At 38.3% G+C, this 22,668-nt stretch overlaps 2 protein-coding genes across 2 annotated transcripts in view; one reads left to right on the forward strand and one right to left on the reverse strand.

Moving 5' to 3' along the window:
* LOC134822212 (hypoxia up-regulated protein 1-like) overlaps nucleotides 1–22,668 on the reverse strand; it is an 84,107-nt gene that overhangs the window by 34,487 nt on the left and 26,952 nt on the right. The gene's annotated exons all lie outside the window — the stretch shown is intronic.
* Nucleotides 793–21,751, forward strand: LOC134822167 (hypoxia up-regulated protein 1-like). Its single transcript, XM_063833079.1, has 11 exons — nucleotides 793–841; nucleotides 5,359–5,515; nucleotides 5,707–5,812; nucleotides 6,045–6,161; nucleotides 6,479–6,637; nucleotides 6,772–6,844; nucleotides 7,055–7,201; nucleotides 7,444–7,550; nucleotides 7,734–7,827; nucleotides 19,667–19,791; nucleotides 20,473–21,751. Exons 1-11 carry the CDS (start codon nucleotides 793–795, stop codon nucleotides 20,956–20,958), a joined length of 1,620 nt encoding a protein of 539 aa, XP_063689149.1. The 3' UTR covers nucleotides 20,959–21,751.

Here is a 22,668-nt window from a genome sequence, read left to right on the forward strand (position 1 = left end):
CGTTCAATTGATTCAACAGAGCCTCTACACATTGAACGCCCTGTACCCACTCCCACATTATCTGAACATATTCTGTCAGCTGTTTGTCTGGTTGGAAAGACCCACAACAAGCGCACTGATTTGAAAACGCTCTGCCATAATAGAGCCTCCCACACCGGATTTGAATAACTATAAATTATTATTAATGAAGACAATTATGGCGAATATAAAATCTTACATATTGAAAATCAGTTGATTACTTCGGTTCATAGCATTGACATCTAAACACTGTTTTTTAGTACTGATGTGTCTTTTCAGAGATGAGGGTAGGTAGAACTGTTTATGAGTAACTGAACAGATACGGGTTATAAACTTCGCAGTGAACGCCTCACCCAAACTCCAGAACCCCCTCGACCGCTCCTAAAGTTCTTGTTGTCGTTGCTGGTTATATCAGGTAATACAGCGTATCAATTTTGTTGATGACTGTGAGGGGATGGTGCAATAAACTTTTTACATCTCCTCCGAATTAAGAAAAGCTAACTTACTGCACTGCACGACAACTAATTACATTTATTTAGGTCTTACAGCTGCAAGACAACTCCAAGAATTCGGAATTACGTGGATGTTTATCGCAGCACGATCCGTTGTGCGGCATAGTTTGCACCTTCAAAGGACGAAACTACTTTGCAGATCTTGGCGCAATGGGTGGTAACAGGCCTCGGAGGGAACCCACTGGCAGTGCTCGCCAAACAGCTGAACCTAGATTGATGCCAATAAAACTAGATTTTCCGCTGTAACGAAATTTACAGGACGATGGTTCCCAAAGAGCGTGATGAGCTTGTTGCGAGGAGTGTAACAGGCTGTTAGAGGCTACCACATACATGTCCACCCAATTAAATGTGAACAGCATCACCGGTATCCCGTAAACTCTTGTCAAGCTCTGGAGATTATTATTAGTTGCAGATTAGGCAGGTGAAGGAAAAAGCAGCTGAAGCATGTGGCGTGAGAGGGTGCGAGATTCAGGAGAAGTTGAACCATATTTCACAAGCATAGTCCTCTTCCACGATAAAATCAAAACTCTCACTCCAAATACTTGGGTAAGCGAACAGATCATGAATGTATTTCATGAAAGGGTTTTAATCATCCACTTATCAAGTTCAGTAGACCTAGACTGTTGGCTTTTCATTGCAATCAGAATCGAAATGATCTAGCTATCCTTAAAGTATTAAATACTTTTTTTCTTCTCCAGAATTTAAAAATGAAGCCCGAGGAACTCTCAGACCAACTTGGAGAAGTTACCGTTACCAAAAGGGCCGAGTTGAAGTCAAAGCTAAGCCTACAAGTTCATGTTGGAAAACATTCGCTGAATACGACGCTCCTCATGAAGAACAACAAGAGCCTTGAGTCAGTTTGACAAAAATGGAGCAGAAGGTCCCCCAATGAGAATTTACATGACCCCCCCGTAGAGAACATGTTATAGATTGGCATTGTTCCAACCCTGGAGTTTACAAATGCGGGCCCCTACTCTCGGCACTATCTTTAAAACAATGGATCCAGTACGAAACGATTTTGAGTTTACTGGAAACCACCTCGTTGTTCATGACCGGGTAATAATATTGTGTATTAATTTCCTGGTAAAATCATCGATATTTTTATTTACTTTCTGGAACCTAATAGTATATACTATTTTACTAATTTAAGCGATCTCGTATGGCCTAATAATGTAATGACTTAATTTTTCAGGATGTCCTACAATTACAGACGCAATGTCCCAAGGGTCCTAAACAATCGCCGACAATACGCGTGTGTCGGCATCAATACACGGACAGTGGATTGAAGTAGCGACAAGGGAAGTGAACCCAGTCAACATCATCTGGGCAACCAACACGACAAATACCATCACTGCAGATGCAGTGCTGTTGACAATCCCTCTGGGTTTCTTAATAATGAGGAAAAAAAAAAAAAAAAAAAAAAAAAACCTCCCCCGCCTGAAGTATCGATCCGCCTCTGCTGAGTGGAAGACGTCCCTGCATAATCAAGATGATGGGATTCGCAACCTTCAACAAGGTATTTTCATTTTAGGCGCAGTTCTATTTTAATTTTGGCAGTATTTCATTTTGCTTTCTAAACTAGGTTTAAGCCTATTTACACTTCTAACCTGTTAAATACGGTAGAAAGTTGACTGCCTTCAAGAGTAATACAGTTTGCAATAATAAACTCTGAAACCCGTATGTAAAGAGAGATCAATAAATTAAAATCAAATGGTTACATACAAAATTCTTTTCATTAGAATTTAAGAAGAAACTTTCCCTTTTATTTTATAACTAAAATTTATAACTGTTAATCAATTTCATTACCACCGCAACATTAAAAAAATCTTATTCTACCGGATTACATTAAAAAGTGAAAACAACTATATTATTTTATCCTCTTCCCATGTTTCACTGAAGAAACGCCCGATCTGGAACTTTCTTTTCGCCATTTTTACTTTTTTGTTTCTTAGCCGACGTACAAGTTTTTTCACAAGAGTAACGTATGTCCTGCTATTTCCTTTACAAGTCGATCAATTTCGAATTCTTCCCCTTTTGCATACGTATACATCCACATACCTAGCAAGATTGAGGTAAAGAAAGCTACAATATGGCCATATATACCACTTGGATGGATTTTGCAGATAAGTAGACGTCCTATAATGACCACCATATGAGACGTGGAGTAGTTACAATAATTCCCAGTCTCCATAACTGCAATTCACATCGTCCAGAGCCGATAAAAATTAAAGTCTAACTTTTTCAAAAGGCCATGATAATCGCCAGCCTTTCTGCTACCCGATAGCCCATATTCCGGCAAATAGCTGCAGCAGAATTATCACTGAACTGATCACACAAACTGTTCCTCCATTAAAAAGGAGTAGGAAATGTTGATGTCCTGGAAACATTGTGATTCCACAGAGTTTCAAGAGTGAACGGGCTTCCGTAATTCCCGAACAAAAAAAAACAAATTCTCTAGTGTGATCACTACAAGCTTTCATTTCATGGTGCTCTTCTTAAGTGAGCATGAAAATGACCAGTCAGTAGTTGAACAAGTTAAACTGTTTTGCAATACACCATAAACCTCTAGATTTTCCAAATTTTACCATAATGGCGAGGAAAAAAGCACCTTTAAAACCCATCAGCTGCAATGCATGGGGCTGCATTATTCAAATCATTAAGTTAATTTCGCAGAAGGTCCATGGTTTGAAAACATCAAGAGACCTCTTTGACCACTAATTACGGGCTTTTCCTCCCCCAACGTCCGTCTATCAATTGGTAGCTGTTCTGAAAAGGGCAAATATACAACCTCTCACCTCAAGAACCAAAAGAATACCTTTGATTTTTAACGGTTTATTTTACGTTTTTAAAGAATGTAGTGAACTTCAAAAAACTCCCTCACTAATCTATAAAGAAAAAAGAACTGTTCTAGATAATACATGAGACTTACTTTTCCGATATCATCTCTGACAGTATCTGTTCTTTGTATAGGATGACCAAGAACGGGCCCTGTCCCGAGGAAGAATTTGTAGAGTACGACTTGTTTGTCGTCCTGTACCACAAGCTCTAATCTCGTCAAATTACCTCTTGTGCCACTGCTCCAAACAGATTTCTTGTTTTCATCGTACAGCCACTAATTTCCGATACTCTAGAAAAATCGCTTTCCAATCAAGAATAATACATGTGACATGTCAAACTATTGTGCGTCATCTTTATATCTAAGTAATGAAGATTGCAACTAGTAGTTTTAATGCGAAGTCAATCTTTTTATGTTCTCGAACTCTTAGTCCCCGTGGCACAACTTTAATTATGTGACCTTAGTATTAACACAAGTAGAACATGTTTTGATCAGTTTAGTCTATCGCTTAAGTCTCATGTTTCTACTAACTCCAACCCGTATAATCCTATGGAAAGTAATATTTTGTCTCGAACCTCAATATAAAGTCCCCCGGTTATTCTTCTTCCATCTGTTCCTGATGACCATAGTATTTTTTTATTGCCTACACAAAAAGGAAAAGTGTTTCCATGTCTCCCTCATTTCAAATCAGTCTTCCATTTTTCGTATGATACTGGTTGTAACCTATCGGTAGTACTTAGTGTCTTCCCCCTTGCTCGCACATTCAGCCAGATCAGTATCTGAAAGAAAATAATTTGGTGCCATTCAAAGGAACAAGTTTCAAATGGCGAGATCAGCCAATTCCCTCCGGAAAGATTAGAAATACAAATATACCAAAGAACTTCACACAAACCTTCATAGCACGGTTGTTAAAAATAAAAGACAGCTTACCAATCAGGAATATGCTGCTACACGCATAAAGATCGAGTTTGCTGATTGGATTTAAGATATGTTGAGTAAAGTAGGTCCGTAATAGTAGGTCCACACTGATATTTTATTCTGGAAAGTAAAATGCGTTATTTATAAAACCGCAGCGTATTTTATGTAAAATACGAGTAACACATTTACCACGGCTTGATAATGTAATCCTACTAAACCAATAATAATAAAGTGCAAATGATAATAAACCAGATATTTTATTCCGGATTATAGTACAGAGTAAAAGTGTAACCAGCCGTTGGCCGGATTGCAGTTAAAAAACGGTTGCAAAAAGTATGAACCCGTTCAGTCATACCCGCAATCAGCATGAAACCAAAATTAATCATCGATTCAAGGAGTACGTCTGTAAACAAATTAAAGAAACAACACCCAGCGAGATTAACAGAAACACGTCAAACTAGTTTTTTGTTATAACAAGAACATCGCTCAACAGTCACCGACAGTAAGTAGCAAGAACGAATAGTAGTCAGGATCAAGGTGGGCACACCCCTGTAATTGACAATACAGGCAAAGACAAAGCTGAAAGGGGGGGGGGGAGAGAGTGGGACAGGCTACCCTGTTCATTATTAGCCGAAAATATTTTTTTGATTTTTTTTTCGGTAAAAAAACTGAAATCCGGCAAAAATCCGGCAAATTTTTTTCCAGCCGGAGCCGGAGCCGGAACCGGATTTTGAAGCCGGATATCCGGCCGGAACCGGATTCAGCCGGATTTCCGGTCGGTTCCTAAGCCCTACACACAACATTTTGCTGGGGTTACTTCTGCTGGTTGAAACTTTATGGTATAACCGATTGCGGACTGCAGCCGCAAATTCCTCTCAAACCCTGATCATTTCATTATTTCATCTTTGTATGCTATACATAGCATGAATTATGCTATATATAGCAAAAAATTCATGCTATGTATATCATAAAAAGATAGTGCATAAAAAGATGTATAGCATAAAAAGATGCTCTATATACATATTTATAGCATAAATTTAATTTATAAATAAATAAATCTAAATGACCTCCCAGGCGAAGTAACAGAGACTAAACTGGTTAACAAGGAGCTGTATTACCGTAACAACGGCCTCCCCCAGAAGAAAGCCATGACTTACACCAAGTTTTCTGACGACTTCCACTTTAACGTCAGCTACGGCAACCTGGATTACCTATCTGAGAAACAGACCAAGTACGCGTGTCTTTATTTTATATTATTTCTTGCCTTACAAAAAAGTTAAGTAATACAAGTATAATTTCATGATTTTCTTGCGGAATCTCACCAGGTTTTGTCCTACGAGTTTTTCCTAAGTCGTAATTTGTAGATTTCTGAGCCCTTTTAGTTTTACCTTATATCTGACCAACTATATTATATAATTACAGTGAGTTTGGTTCTCTACCACTGATGATGGTTAACGTTAAAGGAGTTAAAGATGTGTTCAACCAGCATCACGACAAAACCGCTAAAGGAATCAAGGCTCACATCTTGGTATGTCTTAAAAATTGTTTTCTGTATCCTGACCACGAAACAATTTGAATTATCGAGATGGTTCATGGTAATGGTGATCACTGCACCGTAATGACTAAGAAATCCTGGAAACAGCTTTTTCTAAGATAATCCCTCGTAACCTGTTAGTAACCTGTTAGTAACCTGTTAGTAACCTGTTAGTAACCAGTACGTAACCTGTTAGTAACCTGTTAGTAACCTTTTTGACTGGCAGGTGGACGAGTCAGGCCTAATCTCGGTTGACTCAGTAGAAGCACTGTTCGAGACCATTGTGGCTAACAAAACGGAGCCTGGGTGGATGGATAGCGTCTCTAATTTCTTCGGTGGAAACGTATGTTGTACTATTGATTTTGTAGTTGCATGATTACATGCAGTACCTTTCGTATCCCCGCGCTGTAAATATATATATATACGCTGTAAATATATGTAAATATGTAAGGTTTTTGCTTAACAGATGTTAAAAAACAGGTTGTCCTCGACATTCCGTACATTTTTTCTTCCCCAAGCAATTATTATGGGGTTTTGTTTCAGTTTAACTTTTGCTTTGCTCTTTTATGTCTTGTTACCGGCAACGGAACTTAACTTGTAATTTACTAACTTTCTCATCTTATACACAACAGTTTCCAATTTAACGTCCTGTTTAACCAGAGTGACGAGGAAGGTGAAAAGAAGGAAAGTGAGGCTGGAGAAGAAAAGAAAGAAGATGAGAAGAAAGACGATGGGGACAAGAAACCCGAGGAAGAGAAGAAACCCGAGGAAGAGAAGAAAACCGAAGAAAATAAAGAGGAGGTCAAAAAAGATGCTAAGGTGCTTGTTTAGTTAGAGAACAATTGCAAGGTCCAAACACGGTATTCAGCGATTATACAGATACTCTTCTCACAATGTAATTTTTAGTAATTAAATATATTTCAATCATGTCAGTGAAATAAAATTTTCATCAGAATGAAACTGAAGCTGTTCCGGAGAAGCCTGTTACTATTAAAGAAATCCTTAAACTGGATTCTATTCATTTCGGTAAGTTGTAAACAATCCTGAACTTGAACATACATTTACGTATATAACATTTCATTGTTAAATAATATGAATGTATAAAATGAACCAATGAAACTAGATTGTGTTTTGTTCTGTCAAATATGACCTAGATATTATTTGAATATGTGAAGGAAATAGGCACTTGCCTATTTAAGTCACTGCTCTGATGTTTGACACCCTGATCTTTACCAGGAATCCCCATTTTGGCTGACACAAAACCTAGCAAAGAAAAACTAGCAGCCTTGAAGAAGATAGATGATGATAAACGTGCCACCGAAATGGCGAGGAACAGCCTGGAATCTTTCGTTATCAACATGAAGGATTTGTTAGAGGATGACGGTTAGTTTCTATCTATTAGATACAATCCACTTCACTAAGAAAATATGCCCATTTCAGACTTCTGCTCTTTTTAACTAGAACATCTTACACGATATATCAACATTTTCTTTGTCACCTGAGATGTGACTAAGTCGTTATTTCTTCTTCGGAAAAGGTCCTACAAAATTACAGCTCCTTTTCATTATGTCACTTTATGTGTAACTCATAACTGCGACTGCTAAAATCCACGTCTCCCAATGTAGATGTGTACATAGCAGCCAGCACACCTAAAGAAATGGAGAAGATGAAGGAGGCACTGAGTAAGGAGACAGACTGGCTGGAAGAGGACAGTTGGGGTGAAACTTTCGTGGTAATTAGATAATTAATTATAAATACTATTTTAGAGATTAACTATTACTTAATTAGTTATTATTTCAATCTGTAATTAATAGAAAAAATTCCGACAGTGTAGGTAGAGGATATATCACAATTGCAGTGGCACGAAGCTAATTGATAATTAGATACTAATTACTAATTACTCACCTTTTTGAAGGTGTTTAACGCAAGGTTGGCTACGTTAGAAGATTACTGTGACCCCGTCATTAACAGAGTTAAAGAGATGAAAGCACGTCCTGCCGCCATCGCTGGTCAGTTATTTAATTACTTAATCATTATTTAATTACTCAATTATTTTTACTTGATCAGGCAAATAAATAAGTTGATTGTCTTAAACTCAATCTGAGATTATCTGTTTATTATTTTGATATTTAGAACAACCGTTAAATTATAATTTCGGGCTCGGCCCTAGCAGTACCCCTAAGATCCGCTGTAATAACCATCTCAATAAAGATTATAATTAAGCAACTGGGATTCTGTAATTTATGAAATGTAACTGAGAGACGCACAGACCATGAATAATAAGTCCAACTTACGGTAATAGATAAAAAATAAATGATACATAGTTAGAATCATTCATGCACGAATTGAGCATAAATATTAGCGATTACCGCTGTAATTGAAATCGGCAATCAGAATAATTTGTATAAAATAAGTCTTGACCCAACCTGAAAAATGTGGCAAAATTCTCGCCTTCAGTCTTTAAAAGGGTTCAAATTCCAACAAATGGCACTGACAAATAAAGTTAAAGTTCAACTGAATGCATATTTTCACCTGAATATTTAGCATGTTTTCATCAGCATATTTTATCGTCATACTTAGCATACTATCTACTGAATGTCCTTGTAAAGCTCTCAACAGTCTCCTGTCTAGTGACAGGATGCTCAATCTTCAAGTCCTCCCTCCCCTGGACACACTCCATCTCCAACAACACCTCCCCGCTCGTCAGCCTCCTCCTCCTCTTCAGGAACCCCACAAAGAACCTCCTGAGAAGATGCCCTCTGGAGACGAGGATGATGGGGTTCACCAGGGTGTTGATGAAGGGAACCATGCTGGTAACCACGTACAGAGTGAGGAACACCTTGTACCCACTCCACTCTCCGTACGACATAAGGAAGACGTAGGTGAAGTTAACGGTGTTGCAGATGAAGAAGGTTACTGTTAGCAGAAGGATTGTTATTGTAACCTTGCTGTGGATCTGGTCTTCTTGTCGGAGGAGTTTCCTTCTTCGTAGAGAGAAGATCTGTATTGAGGAGGAGACGAGGCAGAAAACAGAGGGGATAACACAGGGAATCACCCATATAAGGACAGGGAAGAGGGCTTTGTGATTGGCTACGATAAACGGGTGGAGTAAGTTTTTAGTGTGGAGAAGAGATAGGATACCATAGCAACTGGACATGTTTATGAAAGTGTAGTAATACTCATACCCTGGTCCAATGCTAGATCCGCTCTTCCAAAACGCGACATCCACAACAGCCACGGTCACTGTTAGCAGCCAGTACGCTGATATACTGATGATAGCAGCCTTCCTGTTGATCCTCTGGAGGGGGTTCACAATGTTGATAGTCCTCACCACAGCCAGGCTCACATTTATCAGAGCTGAAGTGTAGGTGGAGGTTATCATGAGGATGTAGGATGTAGGAAGTAGGATGTTCAGGGTGTCCTGGTCGTAGTAGAGCGTGAAGATCAGGACGAAGATGTGGAGGAAGGCTCCACAGGAGATCAGGACACCGAAGAGGGAGAGGGTGAAGTAGAGGAGGTGGTTGATGTTGTCTGTGGGTCCCAGCTTTTGTTTGTAGTACAGTACAGAGACACCTGGGAGAGGTGTAATTGTTACTTAGGAAATCATTTTCTCAAGATATTGTGTTGAAAAAATGTATGGTTAACTTTGAGTTCATAAGATATTGTACAAGATCACCGGGTGATTACTGATTTGCTGCTGAGACTCATCATCAAAATTAAATATTTTCAAGGTTCTTACCATTCAAAAATCCGCTCCCGACTCCCAGAACGAAATCAATGACTGCAAAGGCAATGAGGAATCCTCGTTGCTGGACAAACTTCTCAATCTGCACAGGGACCTCTTGTCTACCGTCTCCAGGCATCATGTATTCTTCTGCTGACATTATTTGCGGTCGCTAGAAATTTCAAAGGGTATTTTGCAGCTTTTTCTACTTCGCAGCCCGAAATTTTAAAGAGCAGACTAAAATCAGATTAGAGACTTAGAGAGAAGACAGCAGCATATTTAGTTGAGTTAGAAAATTCGTCAAATCCCCGCATAAAATATTACATAATATGATATTTGTCATAAATGTCAGACTAAAGAATTGATTACAATACTCAGACATGATAGACTAGGTATCAACTATCAGCCAACAAGTGGTGCAAGTTTCATGTCCTTACTCGTTATGATGACCAGCACCTGTTTTGGCAAACAGGAGATAAAAAAGTGACATAGTGATACTGAAGTAGTGCATTGAGCTGAGATCAGTTTCAAGTAAACGCACACAATTGTATCTAAGGTATGTACTCTTAATATCTCTGACAAAATTTGAGATACTATGAACGTAACAAAATGTTATCCCCGTTTTATTATGGTAATAGCAAATTTTAAGTGTCGTCACTAAGTTACAAAATAAAAGGATGCAAGGACCACGTTCCCGCATCCTTGCAGAAAAAAGAGGGAACAAATTACACAATTTGTGCAAAGCACGAATGAGTCTGAGTGCTGGATAGAGATACAGGAACTTGAACTAAGGTCTGGGGTAATGCATCTAATAGGGGCATGAGGTACTTTTGAGGCAAATGTTCTGGCTCTCTGGCGAGTTCAGTGCCACGCGCAGCCACGTGAACCTTGTTTCTCAGACAAAACGGTCTTGCTGGCCCTCAGCCATCTTTTGTTTAATCCTTCATGTCTATTTCATATTTGAAGAGCTACCTTATAACAGGTCTATTAGTGGCTAATGTTGAGTTTGGAATATCATTATATATACAGTATCAACAATTACCTGTTAATAGAAATAAAGAAAGCTTCCCCGTCTAGAATGTGCAGATGTTAAGTAGATACTATCTCATGAGAGAAAGGACGAGAAGTATCCAATGTACAAGAACTCGACTTTTTAATTCAAAGAATTAAGAACATTGTGGCAGCTGTGGAAGTAACATTGAAGCATCAGGACATATTAATTCCCTTTGAAGAGAGAAAATAAGAGAACTGGGCCGGGAACCTGATATCAATTGATAATTTGCAAACTAATTCTATCTGTAGGGCTCAAAACTTGATCTTATTTTGGAGCTCTAACTCCTTTGTAATTCTAATTACCGCCCTCATTATTAACTGTATCATGGTTACAACCGAAATTAACTTTGTAAACATATATCCTTTGAGAAGAAAGGAGCAAGAGGCTTCAGATTAAACTGAACTTGGCTCCGTAGAGAACAGGTGCTCTCCATCAGAGTGAAACTAAACTTTAAATAGAAAGGAGGGCTATAAATAAGAGTTAAGGTAGACTTTACTTGCAACACTGCAGCCTGAATATGGCTTGCTTGCTAGTAGAGCTAATGTTTTGATGTTATAATAATAATAGTGTGATATTATAATTTATGGTAATTTGTTATACGACTAAGAGCAATCAACACTAAGCAATGTGCCCCTAAAGATTGTTGGTCAATAATATTAATCTACGGGAAATCTTTAGTTAACCCAGCACAGTGGTATCACTATGTTCCCATCAAGTGACACGAAAGGTAAACTTATTCTCAAGCTTCAGGCCTAGGCTGAAGCTGCTTAAATACGATTGTACTGTTGTGGAAGCTTGCAATTAAAAGTACGGCCCCAGTCTTACAGACGAGTTAAATGTTGCACCATCTTGCGTTATCCTAGTCCCTGTCTACAGGCCTTAGGTCTAATGTTTCCACATGTCTTATGGGCACCTGGTAATTTTATTGTCAACCTGGTTCAATGTAATTGCCGTAGCAACTTCAATACAATCTGTACAGTAAAACCTGTCAAATGAACACAATTGCTGAGCCCGTCTGGTTTATTTGTAAATGTATTAAGGTTCTCTGTGATACAGGCTTCTTAGTACATTAATACACAAACCAGACGAGCTGCTCATACCGCCATTCAAGGCAATGGCCATAAATGTGAGGCCATTCTTTCTGATTAATATACGCAATGATGATAATCAATTGGGACTAAAGACCACAATCAACAAGGGACGAGCTATTATATAATATGAGGCCATGGGCCCATAATTATGCTTATCAGGGGCAACAAAATCCAAAATAGACGATCTCAACTGCCTAACGATCATGCTATTGCTTTATAACCACCGCTTAAAGGGTCACGGAGAGTGTCACAAGGTATGTCACACGTGACACGATAACGTCACACGTGACATAATAACGTTACACAAATCACAATATAACCAGTACAGTTAGCAAGTTGTTACTACTGGCAGCTGGCTAGGGGCTATTACAATTGTGTCACGTAATATATGCAGTGAGTATGAGTAAGTACCTTATCGGACCTTATTTGGACGGACATTAATATGAACGCTCGAAGGCATTCAAAACCATCAAAAATCCGAATTTTTTTGACTTTAAAAAAATTTCAGCAAATGATTTTTAAATCCATTTTTTATACAGTAAGTAAGAAAAGCATCAGTGATTTATGGAAACCTTTTTTTTAATCAAACTACCCCGGTCCTGCATTTCAGTGTTAACTTTTACAAGCCATTCGGTGTGAAGTGGTTTTATCTTAGACAACTTAAGGTTAACCTTAACATCACGTGGAGCTTTCATAGCACTGTTTCATTACCGCCTCGAGTAATATGAACTATAACAACGTCGGACAATGTCCTTGGCAACACGATTTACCGTTATATATAAAGGCTGGAACAAGTTTGTCATGTTGGCGGGGACTAGTTCATGACTTATTTTGTTGAATCATGAATGCCATAATTTCGTTGACTTTTTTCCGCCAAGTGACCCTTGAAAACATCATATACTAGTAGTGGTAGTAGTAGAGTTTTTTGTGCCTCCAGCAGACCAAGGAGAACCTTTCCGTCGTTAACTTATGGCACAATAAAGTTCTCAAAGTTGTCATATTCTGGACAAAAAGTTCGAAATGGAAAATTTTTGAAAAAATCTCAACGGACTTTAACTTGGACGGACATTAATTGAACGGACTTTATTTGAACGGACATTAAGATGAACGCTAGGGCCTCCAGCGTTCAAGTAATGTCCGTCCAAATAAGGTCCGATAAGGTATGTTTATTTTATAATTATTAAAGGAGCTGAGCTTACTACTCTCAGTTGGTCAGTGCGGCAGAATCATTATAAACAAGTAGTAGACTATGAACAAGTAGTGGATTATAAACAAGTAGTAGATTATGAACAAGTAGTAGATTATGAACAAGTAGTAGATTATAAACAGGTAGTAGATTATGAACAAGTAAGTACGAGCTTTCAAACTTATAAAATATGATGAGGTACATATTCTTTAGTCCCGCAATAATCTACAGTGCTGGTGATAATAACATGTCGACTAAGAGTTAAAAATCTTGCAACGCATAGGTAAGTAACAGTATTAAACAACAAAAAACTGCAACATAGTTGTTACTTATCTGACTGGAGCGTTACAATATACATAATTACTATATTTTTAGACATAGTTAATTATATCGAGCAGATAATGTCGAGTAAAATAAAATTCCTACATACAGGACACACAGAAAAGTTGGTTAGACTATAAAATATATTAAGAGAGATTATTTGAGACGCAGATAATAATTAGTACGTCATGACAAGAAATTCTTCTTAACAGAAATTAAATAAAGAAACCTTTCCGATCTTAATTCATATTATAGTCTAGCATCATTAGCCTACAAGTACAATTGAAAAAATAAATAGCTGATCGTTAGTCAATAGTCATCACTGGGGCTCATTATATTCTTTATTTCTGTAAGGTTAATTACTGATGGCCTTTCTTCTAATGTAAAGCATTACTTCTTTAGAGTTAAATATAGTATGGAAGGAATGAAGAGGTTCATTTCTGGACTCGAAATGATCGGTGTGATTGATCAGGAAAAAACGCGTACTTATCTTGTCGACACTGTCGGCAGCATTAGCTGTACTATAATGAGGTTAACTCCAAACTCACAAATTTAGCTCGAACATCATGAAATAGGTTCACTGGATGAAATAAAATTTTAGCTGTGGAGTTGGTTGGATTGTCTTGAGCTTATCAAAAGTGCGATTAATCTGCAGGAATGCGGCTAAGTAATCAAATGCTGTGTCGCGTGCGATAAATAGGGAACAAACCGTTTGTTGAATTGGGGTGACAGTTCATATTCGCTCGCTGGAAAGTTAAACTCAAGAAGCCAGGGGTACCGGTTAAGAATGGAATGATTTCACGGTTTGTGATCACCCCATTATACTCTTCCAGATACTCACAAAACGTTCTCATACACCTCGTCACGTCACGTGGTGTTGTTAACAACTGACTCACAATGTTACTGATCTCTACTAACAATATCTAACTAGATATTGTTAGTAGAGATACGGTGTGTCAGTAACATTGTGGGTCAGTTAGGGCATGTTGTGATATCATGGATCGCTTAGGTTTCACCAGGATCTGGTCCTCATAATTCTGCGGCCTCTATGTATCGTCATGTCGCACAGAATCTTGTGAATTTGGCATGTGAAAATTTGTGTCGTACGTCACCTCAAGATCGGGTAACAGGGAGCTGACCAGGCCAGAACCCAGTTGATTGGGTCTGAGGTCACGTGATTATGGAATGAACTATATCCGGTTTTAGCCTAGAGATAATAAAGGGCGAGCGTTACGACTTCAGCAAAAAATCAAAGTGTAGTTTTGACGACCTTAAATGGTCCTAAAAGCACTCATAAAATTACAATAACAGTTTCCTTTTTCCCAAGCAATGTGTCTATAGTGGACTGAAGCCTGCAACAAACGGAAAACAACAAGGATTGCAACGAATTCCAGCGATAGTTGGCATAAATATGCCCCATTACTAAAGGAGAATTTACTAAATGACATCCTGTTATTTGACACAAGGGTGTATTAGCATTCCCTGTTGTTGACATGCCAAGGGGGGAACGCATGGTATTTGGTACATAACATTCTGGTGCGCCGGATAATGTGTGGTGATACCGCAACAATGTTTTAAAGATAAACCCATCCTGGCCTTTAACATTATGCATGCCATCCAGGGGATTCTTAACCATGTTTAATTGTAGGGTGCCTCACATGAAATTAGAAAATCACAAGCGACTCAAGACATCCGAGACGACTTTCGGGGTCAAACTGGTCACTGGAGTCCACCTTTTGCCAAGAAACGGGCAAAGTACAGTTGTAAGGTAGACCTCCTCAAAGTTAAATACCCAGATGTGATACAAGTGCTGGAATATACAGCACTACAACACTCACCCTGAAATGAGTAATTCTGGCCGAATTATTAATAATTTTGGACAGGTGCTGGAATAGCTTAGTGCTAGGCATCGTGACTGTATATGTTGGCACGTGGGTCCTAGGGTGCTTATATTTGATAACCACTGTCCAGCAATAGCAGCAAATCTGGGGAAACTTTGAAATACACCAATTTGAAGCATTTAACCCCCCCTTAAAAATCAAAGATTATGAATTTTAGTAATCTGATTATTTACATAGGTCCAAAAATGTCATAGCTTCATGATAGTGCAACGAAAAAAATCTCAGAACATTTTGGTGCTGAGTTAAGTGGTTAAGTAGTCGAAAAATGACTGATTTGTTAGTGGACATTTTTTATACCTCTAACACCCAAACCCTTACTACAGTGAAGATATAAGTACTACAGTTAATATTGATGGTCATTATTGAACAAAAATGGTTCATTGACACATAGTTGAAGAAGGAAATTAAAAAAATTAATAAATGTGGTCTGTGGAGTGGTTTATTTGTTTATGTTATAGTGTACGCGTGCGCGCGCGCTAGCGCGTACTTAACCATCTGTAGGCCAACATATTTAGTCTAGGCTTAAATTCTTTATATATTATGTCACCACTATGGTGCCCAATACTTTTAGTGAAGGTTTGATGTAGAACAGTTAACCACCAACTGTGGTATATCAAAAAAACCATGTTTGTACGCGTGCGCGCGCGCTAGCGCGTACTTAACCACCTGGTATGGCACAGCATTGAAATATCACCATAATTTCAAAAGCAGAGGTCACCATTCAGGTGCCCAAAACTTTTGACTATGGTCCCAATACCATAAAACCTTAGATGTGGCCTCAATGTGGTTAAAACATGTTTATTTTGGACTTTCGGTCAACAGAAGCCATCACAAATTAACCATTATTCAGCAACCTCCGAACTTTTTGTGCCTTATTTTGTTTTGATATTTGATTATGAGAGATAGCTGGAGGATAATAAGTGATTTTAAAGATAATGCAACAAAATGTGTGGCCGTATGGTGGTTAAAACGACCAAAAACACTGATTTTGGTCAATTTTAGACCTTTATTAACCATGATGGACGCAACATAGGACTCAGCAATGTTTCTGGTCATATAAATTAGCAGGTAGTTATATCTAGATAATGTAGCATGGCCAGCTATAGCTTTACAAAGCTAATATGTGCTCTAAAAATGGTTAATTAGTGCAAATATAGGGTATTTTCGAGACATTTTAACCACCTTAGCTGCACATTGATCGGAATGCATGAACTTGGGGTCAATTATGCATTTGCAAACAAATATACACTCATTTGGATAGCAAACCATTATCTGAAGTTCATATTGTGGTTAATTTTCACTTTAATAGATGCCTTGTTCAACAGCCTAGCAAGTAATATAGCCCTTTTAACCACTTTTATGACAACATTTCTTGAAAAATTTTATCAAGACCCTTCAAATGTCCTTTGTTGACCATAAAATGTTGACTAAAATCATTAATAATGTTTTGATTGGTGGTTAACAACAAATTTTGACATTTTAACCATCTTTTTAGCACTTTTTACGAATATTAACCACCTCAAATCAACCATACTATTAAGTTGCACATTTGTGATAAAAAATTATCATCCATGCACAAATGAACAACCACCACTATACATCTATAATCGGAGCAATATTTATAGCTCACCGTTCATCTTCAATTTAACCACCATTAGGACCACAAAATGCCCCCCATGAGGTTTGAAAACTTTTGTGATAGTTGCACCATGATATGATCTCAATATAATGACTACTCAGTTCATAATATCATATCTCAAAATGGTGGTTAACCCTAAAACTGGTATTTTAACCACCATAGTGGCCACATAGATGACCCATTAACCACAATTATTCAACATAACCGTACTGTAGTGTTTTGTGCACCAGAAAAACATCACTCCAACATTGAGATTAACCACAATGAGCTGCAACATAATGTTGAAGTCAACATACTCAAATTGTGTGAAAAAAGTCAATGTCCACCAAGTTTCCCCAGATTTGCTGCTATTGCTGTGTCAATTATATTGCAGTTACGGCCGTATCTTGTTCGAACTTTGGGATTTTGGCACGTGACTGTCATGTGACAATGGCTGTAAATTTTCTTGATCTTCTCTGATTTCGGCCTTAACTTTCGTGGGCTTATCAGCTGCTTTATCATCTCTAGCTCTAGCATTCTTAAGCCACAATTAACCGGGTGGATGAAGAATGGTATTCACCTCTAATCAACAACTGGTGCTATTTCAAGAGAGAGCGATCTACAGAAATGAGGAGTGCGAAACGAACAATCGTTCAAAGACAACATATTCCGTCCGTTCTAGCTGGCCATAACGAGAACATGCCTATCTAATGTTCTAGCGAGTGATATCTTAATAATGTTAATCTTCACACCACATAAAAGATAAGAGTTTGATAATTTCAACGTGACACTATTGAAATTCCGATCATGACTCCAGATAAGTTCCCGTTGGTAGATAATAACAGTGGAGCTGTGAAGATGGGGCGTGGAGACTGTCTCCACGCCCCAGCCTCCAAACTGTCCAGGAGCAATCCCAGACATTTCAGATAATTAGAAATCTGTTGGAATGTGAGAATGTCGGACTTAAGTAGGGCTGCAGATAACATTATGCTATTGTACTTGTACCCACGATGGAGGAGGAGCTGTTTTTTGCTAAGAATGGTTGAGATGGTATCTAAAAATGCGCTCTTAAACGGCCCCCCTCGATGAGGGCGTGCTGTATTCGTAAGAAAACAATTAAACAGCTTGTTTATGTGGAGTCTATAAATGGTTTCATTATCTGGTTTAATAGTGCTCTCCGTTTTCAATAGGCTAACTTTCATTCTGACACAGTCACAGTCACTCATCTCATATTCTGATAACTTCAGATTAATTTCATCAGCACAAATTGAAGAACGACTAATCATGTTTATATCGACGTGGCCTGGACCCTGGTGTTGAGAAATTGCTGAGGGTTGATATGTTCATTTTTAAGCATTGGAGCAGAGCAAGGATCTGGCAGTTTTCTTTATGTTTACTTTCACTGATAGTGATGCAATAAAACCTGTATTAAGAACGTAATAAGTACAGACTCTACCGCCAGGCGTCCCGCGTCAACCCTCAAATCAAATGCCTTTCGACACCTTTTCAACAATTTATCCAGCCCTGGAATCCTGTAAAATTAATTTAACAAACCCCTACGTAAAAGATAAATGCCAGTTTCTGGTTAAAGATTTGCCTTATAAGAGACTAAAGATGCGGTTTTCTTAGAGAATCTAAAAAATAGCCATCAGAAGCGGTGTTGGCTATTGACCATTAATAGTGTTAACTTTACTGATCATCGAAAGGGCACCTGTTTGAAATCGGAAATCTTAGTCTCACTTATACATACGCTTCACAAGAACTACTAAGAGGTTTGACGAATCGATCTACACACACTACTTCGAACCTTGAGAATAAAAATATAAAATTAATCCGGTTCTTTAAACAGGAATGTAAACTCAAATTGTTTCAAATCAGAAATCATCACTCAGCGATCATCACAACACTCCATCCTCCTTCAGTATTTCACCAATTTAACACATCACTGGTTCCAAAAGAGCCACAGTTCATGTTACCTGGCCCTACTAATTCTATTGTATTTAACTCACATTACTCTTTGGTTCTAACATTATGGGTTGAAGGATAGAAGAAGGGACCAGATGGTTCGAACTAACTCTATAAGAATTATTGTATTTCAGTCAGATTACCAGGTTATAATGACCTTGAAGTCTCACTTGTGACGGTGAAGCATTGAGAGTTTCCTCCGGATTTATAGACAATAAATGGTGGATCGGTGATAGATACTAAGTAATGATATTGAACCTGCTCATTCTCAACCGAAAAAAAATGCATGACCTTAAAAGTTCAACCACTAAGATCTACGAAATTCGACTTATCTCGAACAACAACTGTGCAGCTCTGAAACAACAGTTATAGTTAGTACACATTGAGTACCAGCTACCAACACCGTACCCCAAATAGAATTAGACTAAGAAGTTCTCAAAGAAGTGTCAATTAAATGTTACCCTCACCACGCTTCTAAATTACCGTACCATATGGTACCCGATGGTACTCTGGTAGTACCGTAGAAATTCTTTAAGTTGCAGATAAATATGTAGATATGTAGATATGTCGGGGTCTCGACGTCTGGTCGCTTCACAGTTGGAACGGTATAGATATTGGACATAATTATCTGCATTGCGGATAGTTAGAACACGGGGCATCCAATTATATGCATGGAGCGCAGTTGTGACACTAACTCAGGAGCTCCTGGTCTCCTGACTTAGAGTCTAAATTGGTCGGCTAGTTCAGTTAAATTAGCTCCGACATAAATATAATGACAATCGGTGTGTGACTTGTGGTGAGTTTGCTGGTATTTGTAAATCCAGACAATATAAGTGCATTTTACAAATAGTTACAGTGTGTCTGATTACAAAATTTATCTGCAAATTTGCGCCACGGAAACAAACAGTATATTGTACGGACATTCCGGGTTAAAATGCACGTTACATGAAACGTGGAAACTGTAACATTAACAAATCGCACGTTTCAGATTTGAAGCAAGCGTTCAACCTGACAGAACAGTTCCTGGTAAAGATAGCGAACACTTCGGAAGAGTTCCGCTACCACACTACCGTCGAGATGGAGAACTTGGAGAAACTGCTCACCTCTACCAAGGTAATGGGATACTACAACTTTTTATATGGGGAGGGGGTGGGAGCAGCATAAATGAGATCAAATATTGGTATGTTGATTAGCTTGCTTCTGGACGCAATTTCACGGCAATTTCTCATTGAGTAGTTGAGCTTGTTTTAAAGGGAAGGGTTCAAACATGAGCTCAATCATGGGTTCGGAGGTAGCGGAGTGATATTAGCTAATTTTTAGACGTCCACTTTCATCTCTACATTCCATCTCTACATTTCATCTCTACATTTCATCGCAATTTCACATAACGCAGCTGAGCCTCACTCCATTTAAGCTGTTGTTAATGTGTGGCACACATATTTCAGCCGAAATTTGACCGACTCAAGAACAAATCTGGAAATTACCACCCGTCGTTCCCTTACGCTCGGGACATATTGACAGTTCTTGACGAGGCAAACAAAAGCATGTTAAACCTGATGAAATTAGCCAAAAGAGAGCGCGAGAGGAGTTATAGAGAACTTTAGATTTATAGGTCCGAACGGATTTTATCTTTCAGCTGTGCCCTTTTTAAGATGCACTTTTTATGCATGGTGGCTACTTAATTATTGGATGTTGGGAATAATTGATTCTCTGGCTCCAAGGAAACCTTTGGCTAATTTCATCAGTACTACACGCAGCTAAACTAACAGTAAACTAACAAGTTTTGTCTTTCAGGAGTGGCTTGAGACAACTGGAAAAGCACAGGATGCTTTATCCAAGAACGTAGATCCGGTCCTTAAGTCGGAGGTAATCAAGACAAAGAAGACAGCACTTGAACGGGACTTGTCCTATCTTGTTAGGAAACCAATCCCTCAGTGGTACAAAGATAAACTGGCTAAGATGATGGAGGCGCTGAAGAACAGTACCAAGACTGCAGAGGAAGCAAAGAAGAGTACGACTACCGAAGAGGGGAAGAAGGAGGAGAAGACAGAAGAAGGGAAAGCAGAAGAGACAAAACTGGAAGACAAGGAAGAAGCAAAATCTGATGATAAAGCAGACACAAAATCTGAGGAGAAACCGGTTGAAACCCCGAAAGAAGAATCCACTGAAGAGAAGACCTCCACTATTGAGGATAAGCCCAAAGAAGAAGTTGTTGAAGAGAAGCCTAAAGAAGAAGTTGTAGAAGAAAAGGACGATAAGGAAAATAAAGAAGAATTGTAATATAGGACGATTCTTTAGAAATTTTAATTATTCGGCTTTAATTGGAATTTAAAGTTTATTTAAATTTGATGCTGGTTCATTTACCTAAACTTTGTTTTATGAAGTTTGCAAGCTGATAGGTTTTAAAGTTACAATTTTCCCCGTGGTTCACCTGGCTGATTCTAACTTTTTCCTAATATATTATGCAGAAATTGCCGAATGTCAGATGTTTTATTAGGACAGGATTCTGTCAAATTTAGTTCCTTAATTAAGTCTGGCTCCAATTTTATGGGAAGCATTTTCAGAGTGGCAATTGGATTTGAGGTCATATTCTAAAACTAGAAATATTTGGATTATATTACTAGAAATGTTTATTATATTGTTCACATGCTGGATACAACTGCGTCAGGCAGCCTTTTTGCCCTGTGATACTCACATAATTATTATTGTTTGACTTTCAAAGCATAATTGAATAATTGTTGGGTGCATTCCATCGGCGAATGTATCCCTACATTACAGACTAACATGTCCCATCCGAAACCCCCATCTTTACCCTTCAAGCTGTACTCATGAATGATATTTTGTCTCCAAAAGACCTCCGGCCCCCGTACGTTATACACTGCCACATGCTCTCCACATAACCGAGCAATTAAAAAGATATAATGAGGACCGTTGGATCTTTGCAAATTGATCTGAGTGAGATTCTTGGATAGGTTTTTATGACGTGGATGACTGTTTTGAGAATTGGATTACCAGATATTTCGGAGTTAGTGTGTTATTTATTTGTATATTGTTTTAATTGACATAGTTATAACATTCTTTTTGATTTGTTCCCGGAGCCTCTGGCTTGAAATTTGATTTCCAAATTAATTAAATGGTTGATAAATTCAAGTGATAAATCATTACCTCAATTTGAATCAAACTGCGAACGGTGGCTGCATGGTGCACCCAGACAGTGCTAACCGCATGGTAGGCGCGCGCGTCATGCACGCTCTTCTTTTTTGTTTATATTTATGTGATTTGGGTGCCGCCGCCGCTCTACTGATTTCTAAGGTCCTACTTAGGGGTCGTTCACATATTACGTACTCAATATTTTGGCAATTTTTACCCCCCTCCGTAATCAACCGAAATCAAGACCGAACCCCCCACTCCCCCCTATATTACGTAATCAAGGTTTGACCCCCCCCCCCCATTTTGTCAGTTCCCAAGCATGAAGACACTACCCGCTGTAAGAGCTGCTTTGAAAGAGCTCTATGTTCTTAAACGTATAGATATTGTGTAATTTTGTCGTTGATTTAATTTTATTACTGATTTAATTTTATTACTGATTTAATTTTATTACTATCTATTACATGTTCATGTTAAGCCATTTATTTATTAAAAGCTATCACAACGGATTAATGAATGAAATAATCGCAAAGCACTTACTAAACGAAAATTGGTTTAAAAAACGAAAATTTTGATTACATAATTAACGAAAATTGTCCAATTGGTATTTCGAAAATCGGTAAAAAATTAAAATTTTGATTACATGATCAACGATCCCCCCCCCCCCCCTGTAATCAACCGTAATCATTTGAAACCCCCCCCCCCCCTCGGCTGATTACGTAATATGTCAACAGCTCATAAACTTTTAATAATATTTAAAGTTTATGAGCTGTTGAACTCTTATTTTGCCTCATTTTACCTCATCCCAATTTTGCCTTTTTTGGCTGCCCGAATGAGGTAAAA

This window comes from Bolinopsis microptera, chromosome 10, assembly GCF_026151205.1.
Source record: "Bolinopsis microptera isolate Bmic1 chromosome 10, MBARI_Bmic_1.0, whole genome shotgun sequence".
NCBI classification, from domain to species: domain Eukaryota; kingdom Metazoa; phylum Ctenophora; class Tentaculata; order Lobata; family Bolinopsidae; genus Bolinopsis; species Bolinopsis microptera.